At 37.2% G+C, this 13049-nt stretch overlaps 1 protein-coding gene across 4 annotated transcripts in view; it reads left to right on the top strand.

Annotated features, from left to right (window-relative positions):
• Positions 1-13049, top strand: part of LOC115213852 (nuclear factor NF-kappa-B p105 subunit) — a 105642-nt gene that overhangs the window by 25362 nt on the left and 67231 nt on the right. For all 4 annotated transcript variants that reach the window (XM_036505042.1, XM_029782791.2, XM_029782792.2 and 1 more), the window contains exons 4-6: positions 3036-3187; positions 4486-4622; positions 11227-11388. In XM_036505042.1, coding sequence (XP_036360935.1) covers positions 3036-3187; positions 4486-4622; positions 11227-11388 — 451 coding nt within the window. The remainder of the gene's footprint in view (positions 1-3035; positions 3188-4485; positions 4623-11226; positions 11389-13049) is intronic.

Below are 13049 nucleotides of genomic sequence, written 5' to 3'. Positions count from 1 at the left end.
ATCTTTGGCTAGGAATTTCTCCTGCAGCTGTCTTACCAGAAATAGAGCATCAGTTGTGCTTCTCCCTGCATCTCATCTAAACTAACTCTCTCTCTAATTAGTTGGGCTATGACCCTCTCCGTGACTTTCATCACCTGATGCAACAATTTGATACCTCTGTAATTATTTCTGTCTAATGCGTCACCTTTACCTTTGTAATAGTTGACTATGGTGCTGCTACACCAGTCATTGTGTATGGCTCCTTCGTGTATCACCTGGTTAACTATATGGGTGACTATATCCTACACTGCCAGATATTTTAAGTATCTTTGCAGTGATTCCTGATGGGCTGGGGGCTTTTCCTGTCTTCATACCCTTAATTGCTCTATCTACCATGATACTGTCAATTTGAATAGCTGGTTCCTCTGTTGACATTTGGCAGGCTCTCTTTCTCCCATTCATTCTCTTCATTTAGCAACCTTTCATAGTAGTGTCTTCAAGCCTCTGTCTTTGCAGCATCATAAAATGCAAGTGAGCCATCATCCATGTGGACACATTTCTCTCCTATGACATCGCAATTTTCTCTCACACACTGTCTTGCAATTCAAAACGCTTCAAGAATCTGGTCCACACAATGCAGAACATTGGCAAATTTTTTCTTATCTGCTTCCCCTCTGGCTAAATAAACCTGTCTCCTAGCTTCCCTTCTGGCAATCTGATACAGTTTTCTGCTACCATCACACTTCCAGTCCTACCATGCCTGTTTCTTTTCCCTAATGGCCCTGTCACCTACATTGTTCCACCACCAGGTTACCTTAGCTCGAGAGGGAACTTTGCACTAGCCACAGATCTGGTCAGTAGCCCTCAACAGGTTGTCCCGTAGGAACCTCCAGTTGTCCTCCATCTTATGTGATGCTATATCCTCCACTTTTTTGTCAAGCTTCAAGTAATGCGTCTCTAAATCTCTGTCCATTCAGAGGATCCTTAAGCTTCCAGATCTTCTGGGCAGCCATTTAGCCCTGATCTTGAAGTTGCTAACTACTAACCTATGTTGTAGGGTGCATTCTTCAGCTGGGAAAGTTTTGGCATTTATAAGTAGCAATCTTTCTTATTTCCTGATGAGAATGTAGTCAATCTGACTAGCGTACCCACCAGACTGGTAGGTGAACAAGTGACTGACAGGTTTCCTGAACTTAATATTACAGATCATAAGATCACTTGCATCAGAGAACTTCAGCAGACTGGTTCCCTTCTCATTGCGGGAACCAAATCCATTGCCATCATGCACACCATGGAAGCCCCTTGGATGTTGTCCAACATGTCCATTGAAGTCGCCTGTCACAAAGAGAAGGTCCCTGTTATTTGTTGACAATGTAGTCTGCAAGAGGGTGTCATAAAATCGGTCTTTCTGTTCATCAGGTAGCCCTATCTGAGGAGCATAGGCCAAGATAATGGTTGCTAACCCATGTTGCAGCACTAGTCTAAGCCTAAGTATTCTATCACAGACTCTGGCTAGCTCAATTATTTTATCAACCTATTTCTTCACAAGGAGTATACCCATGCCTCCGACCCCATCAGTGTTCCCTACCCAGAAAATCTTATACTTGTGTTCTTTGCCTGTGAGGAACCTAGCAGAACTTCCTCTCCACCTTCTTGGATGCAGCGCAAATCTACACATCTCTGTTCAAGCATCTCAACAATCTCACTAGATCTACCTTTCAATGTGCCAACTCTGAAGGTGTGGACCAGCAAGACCCTAGGATGGGGGATAGCAGCATTATGCATCTTCCTGTATAGGTGGTGGGAGTGGCAGAAACGTTAACATGCCGGGCGAAAGGCTTATCGGTATTTCATCTGTCGTTACGTTCTGAGTTCAAATTCTGCTGAGGTCGACTTTGCCTTTCATCCTTTCGGTGTCGATAAATTAAGTACCAGTTACGCACTGGTGTCGATATAATCGACTTAATCTGTTTGTCTGTCCTTGTTTGTCCTCTCTGTGTTTAGCCCCTTGTGGGTAGTAAAGAAATAGGTGGTGAGAGTGGGATGGGAGGGCGCACTTTGAATGGCAATCCACTGTGGCTGCCCTCTTCTCTAGCTAAAGCTGATGTGGCATAGCCACAAACAAATTGAGCTACTATTTAACAATCAACATGGGAAAGCAAGTGGTTAACAAAACCGAGAGAGAGAGGAAGAGCAGTGAAATTTTTGAGAATTAAGGATGGTCGATGAAACCATGGGACATTTGGATAAGATAGCAAGTAAAAAAACAAAACAAATGAAGAGATGGAATTTTTTATATTTACAGCAAGAGTAAACAGAATTGAACATTTGGATCTCTTGACTTTACTATACCATGCCATTAAATGAATAACAATCATATAAAAGGCACCATTTGAGTGTGATTGTTACCAGCGTCGCCTTACTGGCACTCGTGCCCCGTGCTAGTAGGGTGCCAAGAGCACCATCCGAGCGTGATCATTGCCAGAGCTTCTGTGCCGGTGGCATGTAAAAGGGCACCATTCGAGCGTGATCGTTACCAACGTCGCCTTACAGGCACCTGTGCTGGTGGCATGTGTAAAAAGATTCGAGTGAGTTCGTTGCCAGTACTACCTGACTGACCCCCATGCCGGTAGCACGTAAAAAGCACCCACTACACTCTCGGAGTGGTTGGTGTTAGGAAGGGCATCCAGCTGTAGAAACTCTGCCAAATCAAGATTGGAGCCTGGTGCAGCCATCTGGTTCACCAGCCCTCAGTCAAATAGTCCAACCCATGCTAGCATGGAAAGCGGACGTTAAATGATGATGATGATGAATTATAATGAGTGCAATAGAGTGAAACAGAATTGAACATTTGCATTCCAATGTTTGCCATTTTCAATATTACAGTTTTCATTAGTGCCATTGTCAACATTGTTACCATTATCATTGCAGTCCTCATTGAAGCTGTCATTATCATTGTTTCCATTGATATTGTCAACTTGATAACCATTTGATACAGACACTAACGATGGCACAATTAAAATGTCTTTTTTTTTTGTTTTTGTATTCTGTTTTAGATCTTGAATTATAAAGGACCAGCTCTTTTTGTCGTCAGTTTGGTCACTGATGATCCTGAACCCTATTTACATGCTCACGAACTTGTTGGTAAAAACTGCAGCAAGGGTATTTGCACAATTGAAGTCCCAAGTACTAACAATCCTACCTGCAAGTAAGCTATTCATATCTGAGCCATTGTCTCACTAACACATTGTTTTACTTCAGATCAGACTGGAATAGTTAGACTTATAAGTATTCTAACCTTGATCATCCTGCCATCTGAAGAATTATTTACCTAGAACTATGTTAACCCTTTCGTTACTGTATTTATTTTGGGATGCTCTGTGTGTCTTTCAATTATTTTAAATATAACAAAGAATTTAGTAAAATAACTCAGTTATCATTCAGCTAGTATTAGGAATATAAATTGCGACTAAGGTTTGGTGGTATATTTTGATGCAAAACTTATGAAAACAAAACAGGCATACATGTATTGTCATAACCAGTATCTGATAAACAGCAGCAATAAACCCTTTTAAACAATAAAAACCCTCTTATTGTGGGAAGCAGTTTTATGTATCAGTCTTTGTTGCAGATTGTTATGTTTGAAACTATTTTTTGTTGAAATATTTCAAGTTTATTGAAGCAGCATGACTTGCAAAAAATACCAGTTGTATTTTTGGTAGATATTTAGCATCGTTACTGGAATAACCATGAAATTTAATTTCACAGGGGAAAGGGTTAAGTAGTACCAATTTTTCTAAAACTACCCCTGGTTCTATGATGTAAAATTTCATGTTTTAAAGTGGTCTGAATGAAATTTTCCATCAAAATTTTGTGTTGATTTACATTTCAAATAGCAACGTAGTAATAGTTTTTGATTTGGGAACAAAACCATCAATTCTGAGGAGATGGGATTAGTCAATACCATTGACTCCAGTACTTGAGTGGTATTTTATTTTGTTGATCCCAGAGGGATGAAAGGTTAAATTGACCTTGCTGGGATTTGAACTCAGAATGTAAAGAGTCATAGCAAATACTGTAAGGTATTTTGTCTGATGCTCCAGTGATTTTTGCCAGCTTGAGCAAAAAATTCATTTTGGTTAACTGTGGAAGTATATTTTTACCAGCATAAGTAAAATCAGAAAATATAGTATACATACAATAATTATGATTTAACTTTTACATAACTTCTTGGGGTTTGTACAAAATAGTGAAATAATACTAATTTTCAACAAAAATATTTATTACATTAAAATAAAATTAACACATCTTCATTTGAATAAATGTAACAAAATAACAAAATGGTTTGAATAAATGTAACGAAAGCAATGTTTGAAGGAAGTATTTGCCATTTTTCATAGTTTCTTGGGGTAAGCAAAAAGGAAGTAACAGTTACTACCCAATGTGCTTCTTCATATTTAAAATTGTTTTTTTCATACTTTCATTTATCTTCTTTTCTCTCTGCAGGTTGCAAAACATTGGTGTGATGCACGTGACAAAGCGTAAAGTTATCGATATTCTGAGAGAACGAATCTTAGAATCCATGATTCTTAAGAAACGTATTGATTCTGGTAATGTTAATGACACGTCTATTAATGCTGATGGTAATTATAATTTTATTATTATTATTATTACTATTTAAGGCAACAAGTTGTCGGAATTGTTAGCATGCTGGACAAAATGCTTATTGATATTTCTTTGGGCTTTGAGTCTTGAGTTCAAACCTGACTGATGTCTGCCTTGCCTTTCATTCTTTTGGAATTGATAAAATAGGGGTCAGTTGAACACTGGTATTGATGTAATTGACTAAATCCCCACCCCCACCTGCTTCTCCAAAATTTCAGGCCTTGTGCCTATAGTAGAAAGGATTATTGTTGTTATTATTAAGGTAGTGAGCTGGCATAATCATTAGCGCATAGGGCAAAATGCTGAGCAGTATTTCTTCCAGCTCTTTTCCTTCCAAGATCAATTTTCCCTTTCATCCTTTTACGATTGATAAAATAAAGTACCAGTCAAGTACAGGGGTTGATGTAAAAGGCTTATCCTCTTCTAAAATTGTTAGCCTTGTGCCAAAATTTGAAGCCTGTATTATTTTCATGATTATTGTGTATTGTTTCTGATTTAGGCCAGAAGATTTAAGGTAAGTGTTGTCAATCCCATCACTCCCGATACATGATTAATACTTATTTTATCAATGTTGAAAGGATGCAAAGCAAAGTTGACCTGACAGCATTTGAAACCAGAACCACCAAAGCTGCCTTGAATCTTTTCGGTTTGAACGGCAGTTTTTTCTAGCGGTGTCATATGAAATTGTTACCCATAATTATAACCCTAGTATCGATCTATTTTCAATCTGTTTTAGGGTTAGGGATGGGGAGAAGGGTATCTTTTTTTCTTCACAAATGTAAATAAACCCAATATTTTTCTTAAATGAGGGACATATTCATACAGCACAATGTTTTTTACCTCAATAGACATCAGTGATTGGTTGAAATTGAAGAAATAAAACAACAAATATCTTACAAACTATAGAATTTTCTCAATAAAGCCACGAGAAAAAGATGTTTTATAAACACATTCTACCAGTATACAAAGTTTAAAATGTTTTAGTTACCTAGAAATTATGTTAAAAACTGCCATTCAAACCGAAAAGATCCGCTGCCTTTCATCCTTTTAGGATTGTTAAAATAAAACACCACTCAAGTATTGGGTTGATTTAATTGACTAACCTGCTTCCCTTAAAAAAAATAATAATAACTGCAGCTGCATGGCTGAAACGAATAAAAGAATAAAATTAAAAGAAAGTTACTAATTTGTGCCTAATTGAGAAACAGTTATTGTTATTATTATCATGGTTACCATTAGCACACCAAACAAAATGCTTAGCAGCACTTTTTATGTCTTCATGTTCTGAGTTCAAATTCCACTAAGGCTGACTTTGCCTTTCATCCTGTTGGGGTCGATAAAATAAGTACCAGTTGATCACGGGGGTTGATGTAACCGATTTACCCCTTCTCCAAAACTACTGGCCTCGTGCCAAAATTTGAAACCATTATTATTATTATAGTTTCAACAGTTTTTTTTGTGAGTTTCTACAGTTCCACAAGGTAGCTCTCCATATTTTTTGGATGCGTGTAGCTTTGTCTTTTTTTAGGAATGTAGAATTATGTTGGTACCTGAATTGTGCTACATCTGTTTTGTGTGGTCTTAAGGTTTGTTGTGTTGTTTCTTGTGTTGCTTGCATTAGTGTTTCATCTTTGTGTAGCACATGGATTAGGTGAGTTGTGTTACTTTGTTGGATAGTGATAATGCTTCGTATGTGTTGTGTGAATTGTGTTTTAGATTTGGGTTGTATAAGTTGTGTTTTAGTATTGGGTGGTAGTTACTTAGAATTTGTACTACGTTGATTGTGTTGTATTATTGGGTTATGAAATAGTTGAAAAATGAACAATCTAGACTAAAATAATGGTATCAACTTCCATAAATATTTATTAGGAAATTGGAAGTGTTCCTTGGATGACTGCCTTATTCTGTGGACCCCGGCCTTGACAAGCTTAATGATTTTAGAACCCTAATTAATAACATAAATAATACCACACATTTCAGAATGGTGCACCATCACAGTCAGCAATCTTTGCTATCCAGGTGGGTGCTTGGCTGTTCCAACACCTTAGCCTTACCGTTGCCCGTGGTAATGCTGCGAGCATATTGGCTTGCTTCAGTAGGTTCCGGTGAACCATGTGGTGTGTGACTAATTGAGATACTTGGTGTTGAATTGATGTCTTTTTTCCTTCTTTTTTCTTCCTCTTTTCCCTCCGTTTTTCTTTTTCTCTTTCACCCTCTTTTTCCTTCCCCTTTTCTTTTTTTCTTCTTTCTTTGCTCATGTTTATATTTTCTTCAGTTTTGGATTTGTATTTTAATGTGGTTTTGTATGATATGTATTATATTCATACATGTTATATATGTAATAAAATAAAAGGATATTTTATAATCCCCACCAAAAAAAAAAACTAAAACAAAGAAAATAAACATAAAAAAAGACAATAACTGCAAACTTACAGATTTTAAGCAGTACTTACTGTACATTTCATGACACCCCAAACCCACCAAAACAATATGTCATTTAATCTAGCATGAAGAATATTTTGAATTGTTTTGAATTTTGAACCCGAGAGTAGAAGACTCCCAAAACTTAAAGTACCACTTAATAGATAATGTCCAACAATGGGAATGGACAAGGATGCCGAAAAATCTTCAGTATATTCTCTTGAAGAACTGTATCTCTTTAAGAACTTGGCAGCCTCCAACAACTACATAAATTCCAGGAATGAAAATTTTTCTATATGTCCATACTTTAAGAAATACATCTTGATGGAATTTAAAAATAGGCCACCAGCCATATAGTAAATCATTAATATCTTGTTTATGTTTGCTTGACATTAGGTTACTGCAACGTTAGTTATCTCCCTTGTGTTATTTTTCTTGTTTTCTTCCTTAGCATCTTTCTCTTGTTTAACCTTCTATCAATGGGTCCAATGGAGCAGTTTCAGTTTTTTCAGTTCTTGTGACTCCCATTTTTTCTTGACTCTCTTTTATATGTCAAATGGGAAAATTTCTATATGTTTATAAAAGCTAGCAAATTTCACATTATACATTCATTACTGTATGGGTCCATTGGTCTCTCGAATTAAATTCAGACAATACACTTGACATTCTAAATAGAGTAAAAGCAGTATCAAAATTTCCTAGATATTTATCAGATATAAAATAGATAAAATTGTATTAAATTTATTTGCTGAATTTTAGATAAAATAGGCAAAGTTATGAAACTATTCCTGTAAATTTGTGTGGTATACATCACCTTCAACCTGCTAGGTTATAGGGTGATGCAATATTTCTATGATGATGCAATTCTTACAATACATTGCATCATCTTTCAGGACAGTATAAATATGTGAGAGCAAAATCTGCCTTTAGTCTGCTATCAAGTTTCATATACTTCAGTTGTTGTTTGCAATATGCATGGACATGAAAACTTGAATGAAGACCAAATATTGAAAAGGTTATTGGAATTAGATGAAAAATGAGAAGATAGTAGTGATTCCTTCTATTGCTCTGAAGATGATGGTGAAAGTGATTGTGTGCTGAACAGTTTAGGTTCTGAGTCATCAGATGAAGATACTCAAAGACAATTATCTACAAGCCACCCAGTTATGAATGAACAATATGTTTCTAGAGACAAACAAGAAGTTTGGCATTCTAATCCTCTTACTCAAGTAGCAGTAAGAACTTCATCTTGCAATATTGTGCGCCAAGAATGTGGACCATCCCATTTTGCTAAAAGGTCTTGTGATAGCATTGAAACATGTTTTACTATCTTTATGTGCCAGAATCTTCTTGAAGTAATTTGTAAATGGACAAATGTTGATGGTCAGGTTGTTTACAAAGATAAATGGACAAATGTTGATGGTCAGGTTGTTTACAACGATAAATGGAAGGGAAATTGATCACTCTGAACTAAAGAAATTCATTGGACTGATTCTTCTTATAAGTGTTTATAAATCTAAACATGAAAATATCACACAGTTATGGAGTCATGAAGATGGCCGCCCAGTATTCAACAAAATTATGAGCTGGGGAAGATTTCAACAGATTTTACAAATATTGCATTTTGATGATGTTAGTGCAAGAAGAAAAAAGAAGTGATGATAAATTGGAGCCCAGAATAGAAGTACTTGAAATGTGAAATCAGAATTTGCAAGGTGGATATATTCCAAGTTCATGCATGACAGTTCATGAACAATTACTGTAAAATGTAATTTACGCACTTTTTTCACAAAAACAAAAATAAACTTTAGAAGGTACATAAATTACATGAGTGGATTGTTTCCAGAATTTTTTTTTTGTTGAAAAATGAAATACAAATATAAACATTCATACCGGAAGTTGACTCATTTAATGTCAGAATAGGTTTTTACAGAAAAAGTATAATGAAGTTGACTTTTATTTATGTTGGACGGTTATCATGCTTACTTTTTCTGTATGAATTTACTGAAATCATTAAATGGTTAACTACTTTTTGAAGTTTGATGTTCATGCTGGTAATCACGGTCCAGGCCACATTTTACATTGCTTGGAGTTTCTATCACAATGGAGCCCCGCAATTTCCTTAAATAGATCAGTTTTTCTCTGCTTAAGAGTTCTAGCTTGTGTTTGCCTCCTGGAAGCTATTGCTTGCTTTCTCTGCATCAGGACAATGAAATTCATCACCACCAACATCGCCGCCACCAGCTCTTACTGCATCTAATGTTGATGACAAAATCATAATTCATCCTTGGGCATGTAAACTCATTAAGTGAATATGACTTACCATTCCTATAGAAACCTTCATTTACCTTATATGATGTTTAATGTCTTTTCGCATTCATGTTGAATTATGCAGCAATCTTATGTTCTCTTCACAGAACACTTGTAATGTATGTATTACCAGTTCTTTTGGTATGGTAGATTCTTGGTTATGTTTCCTCACAGACGTGTATATTCTAACAAGTCGCTTCTTAAATTTCATGTGTCTCTTGTTCAATAAACACTGGGTTAAACTTGTGAAGCTGTTTATTTTCTCCTTTCGATTTTTAATGTTTATTTTAGCGGGTTACCAAACTGTCAGTTTGGTCTCCTGGCCAAAACGATAATGACAAATTTTAAAGTTTGCTCGACATTTTATAAGTGTGAAAGGGATTAAAATTTTGATACTCCGCATCAAAGATTCTGACAGGGATAGGCAGAAAATCAGAGCTTGAGATAAGAAGACACTTTCAACCAATCAGAATTCTGTTTACATAATCAGTTTGATTGGCCACCTTCCTGTGTTGGTTGAGTAAAGTGTAATCCAAGCTGATGCTTATTGGTTATTAAACTTATTTTGCAATACTTGAGCATATTTATCAGCTTTGTTTTTTCCTGTGATTGTGATTTGAGAAGACATACAGAAGTATTCTAAAGATCAGACATAATTTGAATGAAGTTTTTGTTTCCTCCATTACTTAGCTTGTCTGTAATGCTTTCACATGATTAGAAGAAGGTAAAGGTAAAGGTGAAGAGTGACAGGCTACTGTGTCTGTTTTGGCAGGGATTTTACAGCTGGATGCCCTTCTTAACACCAACCACTCCACAGAGGAGACTTTGTGCTTTTTATGTGACACTGGCAGTTTTGGTGATTTTTACAGTTGGATGCCCTTCCAAAGGTGAACCGCATTACAGTGTGGACTGGATGCTTTTAATGTGACACCAGCAAAAAGAGGGAGTGTACTGTGTATTAAGTCTATACAACCGTGCATAAAGTATGTAAAGTGTGTATATAAAATGCATTAAGTAATCATTGTATTCCAATTTCCTTCACTTTTCAGTGAATAGCAGATGAGCAACTAGCTTTTGATATAGACACAACACAGGCTACACTTTCAGGTTTTTTGGATAATGTTTTCAGAAATAACCCAATAAGTTTACCATTAATTCCATGGAATATTCACGAGTCCTGCTAGTTATTATTATTACAGTAGGCTCCCCGAAATGCTCATGTAGATCATTAGACATAGTAGATAACTTCTGTTACCTAGGAGACCAAGTTAGCAGTGGGGAAGGGAGTTCTGAAAGTGTAGTTATTAGGGGCGAAGTTCAGAGAGCTTCTACCTTTGTAGTTAACTAAGGGCCTCTCCCTTAGAGTGAAAGGTAGGTTGTTTGGTGCCTGTGTATGTACAACTATGTTACGTGTTGGTGAAGCGTGGGCTTTGGCTCTAGAGGACTTGTTAAGTGGTTGGTGTTAGGAAGGGCATCCAGATGTAGAAGCCATTGCGTCAATAGACAGCTGGAGTCTGGACAGCTCCCTGCAATCTAGCTCCATCTCAAACCATCCAATCCATGCCAGCATGGAAAGCAGACCTTAAATGATGATGATAGTCATCATCATCATCATGGCTATGAGCTAACAGAATTGTGAGAAATGTTTATCTGCTTTTCGTCCATCTTTACCTTTTGAGTTCAAATTCCACTGAGGTTGACTTTGCATTTCATCCTTTCAGATTAATGAAATGAGCACCAGTTCAGTCCTGGGTCGATGTTATCAACTAATTCCCTGCCCCAAACTTTCATCCCTTTTGCCTATAATAGAAGGGACTATTATTATTTCATTGTTGTTATTGTCTTTTCTAGAGAATGAAATCAATGATGCTGAAGAATCAGCCAGAAAGCAAGGCAAGAATATGTCACTGAATGTTGTGAGACTTAATTTCCAGGCATACCTCTATAGCAAAGAAGACAATAAATTTTCCATTTCATTGCCTTCTGTTGTTTCAAATCCAGTTTTTGACAGTAGTAAGTATAAAAATTTATATATTTTATTTGGTAAAATAATATTTCAATATATAAGTGAATAATATATCATCATCATCGTTTAATGTCCATCTTCCATGCATGGGTAAGATGATTGACAGGAGCCAGCCAGGTAGAAAAACTACCCTAGGCTACTGTCTGTTTTGGCAGGGATTTTACGGCTGGATGCCCTTCTTAACACCAACCACTCCACAGAGGAGACTTGGTGCTTTTTATGTGACACTGGCAGTTTTAGTGTGATTTTTACAGTTGGATGCCCTTCCAAAGGTGAACCGCATTACAGTGTGGACTGGATGCTTTTAATGTGACACCAGCAGGGGCGGGGTAACCAAGCAACTTGCAAGACAAGGAATTATGAGAGGGGCAGGAGCATTTGAGGAGGGAGAACTTGTGTCAGAGGATGAAAGTTTTGAAGATGACAGAGAGACGGAAGCAGGTGTCTTGCCACAACAGAGGGGTTCATTAGAGGAGGTGAACCAGTATCAAATGATATAAGGTTAGTGTGACAGAGAAATAGAGAGGCAGAAATAGGTGTCCTGCTATAGAGGAGGTACATGGTTACCCAGTGAAAGAGAGAGAGAGTGAGAGAGAGAGAGAGAGGGGGGTACAAGAAAGAGGCCAGAAACAATTGTGCTAATGTAAAGGAGATACTTGGTTACCTAATCAGAAGAAAAAGAAGAGGAGAGAGTGACCAAAGAGAAAGAGAGAGAGGGGGAGAGTAGGAAACAGCAAAAGTGTAAGAGAGAGTAGAAGAGAGATGGTGTAGTGCTAGTGTGTACTCACAAGTAATAAGGATCTGAGCATAGAACGTGGGTAGTAAAATAGGGGGTGGGGGAGCAGTGATATAGTGAGCAGAGTAGTGAGGGCAGAAAAAGGGTATTGGAAAACAATCATAGGAATGTGAGGAAGAGAAAGATGCAGTTTAAAAGAGATGTATTTCGGCTTCTTAGGGTATGGTGGGTGAAAAATGTGTTGTTACTTGTGGGTGGGACACACACGCACACATATATTTAATGTAGTTGTTGGTTATGGCCAGTCAGGGAGTTACCATTGATTTTGCAAAATCAGCGACCTATCAGACCTACTGGCCAGAGACATACATAACCTCTCTTCTGCAGGAGATATTCCTGTCTCCAGTAGTAGAGAGGTTATGTGCCTCCAGCCAGGTTTGATAGGACACCTATTTTGCTAAGTGCAGACAGGTGGCCATAACCAAAACTACATTAAATACTACTGCTCAAAAGATTTTTAGTGCGTGCTTTTTTTCAGACTTATGAACAACTGACTGAGATATATATATATATATATACTAGCAGAATTGCCCGGCGTTGCTCGGGGCTGAATTGCTTGAAAGTACTGTTAATAATTGCACTGAATTATGATGATTATTCAGGCAAATATTCATATAAGCTTACGGTGGGAGATAAGGACTTAACGATCAAACGTGTGCCATTGCATTGTTTTGGGGGAACCAAATTTCTGATGAGCATTATAGGGGCACCAACTTCAAGTTTGAGAAAGTGTGGTGGTAGTCCGGGGTGCTCAAAGGAATTGAGTACCTCTATTGGATAGTTGATGACGTCCTGTGGGTCAGGAGTTGTATCGATAGACTGATATACATAGACTTCCCCAGGAATGAGTTT

The sequence above is a fragment of the Octopus sinensis genome, linkage group LG7 (assembly GCF_006345805.1).
Source record: "Octopus sinensis linkage group LG7, ASM634580v1, whole genome shotgun sequence".
NCBI classification, from domain to species: Eukaryota; Metazoa; Mollusca; class Cephalopoda; order Octopoda; family Octopodidae; genus Octopus; species Octopus sinensis.
The sequence above is the reverse complement of the archived record's forward strand: the minus strand, read 5'-3'. Positions and strand labels throughout refer to the sequence as shown.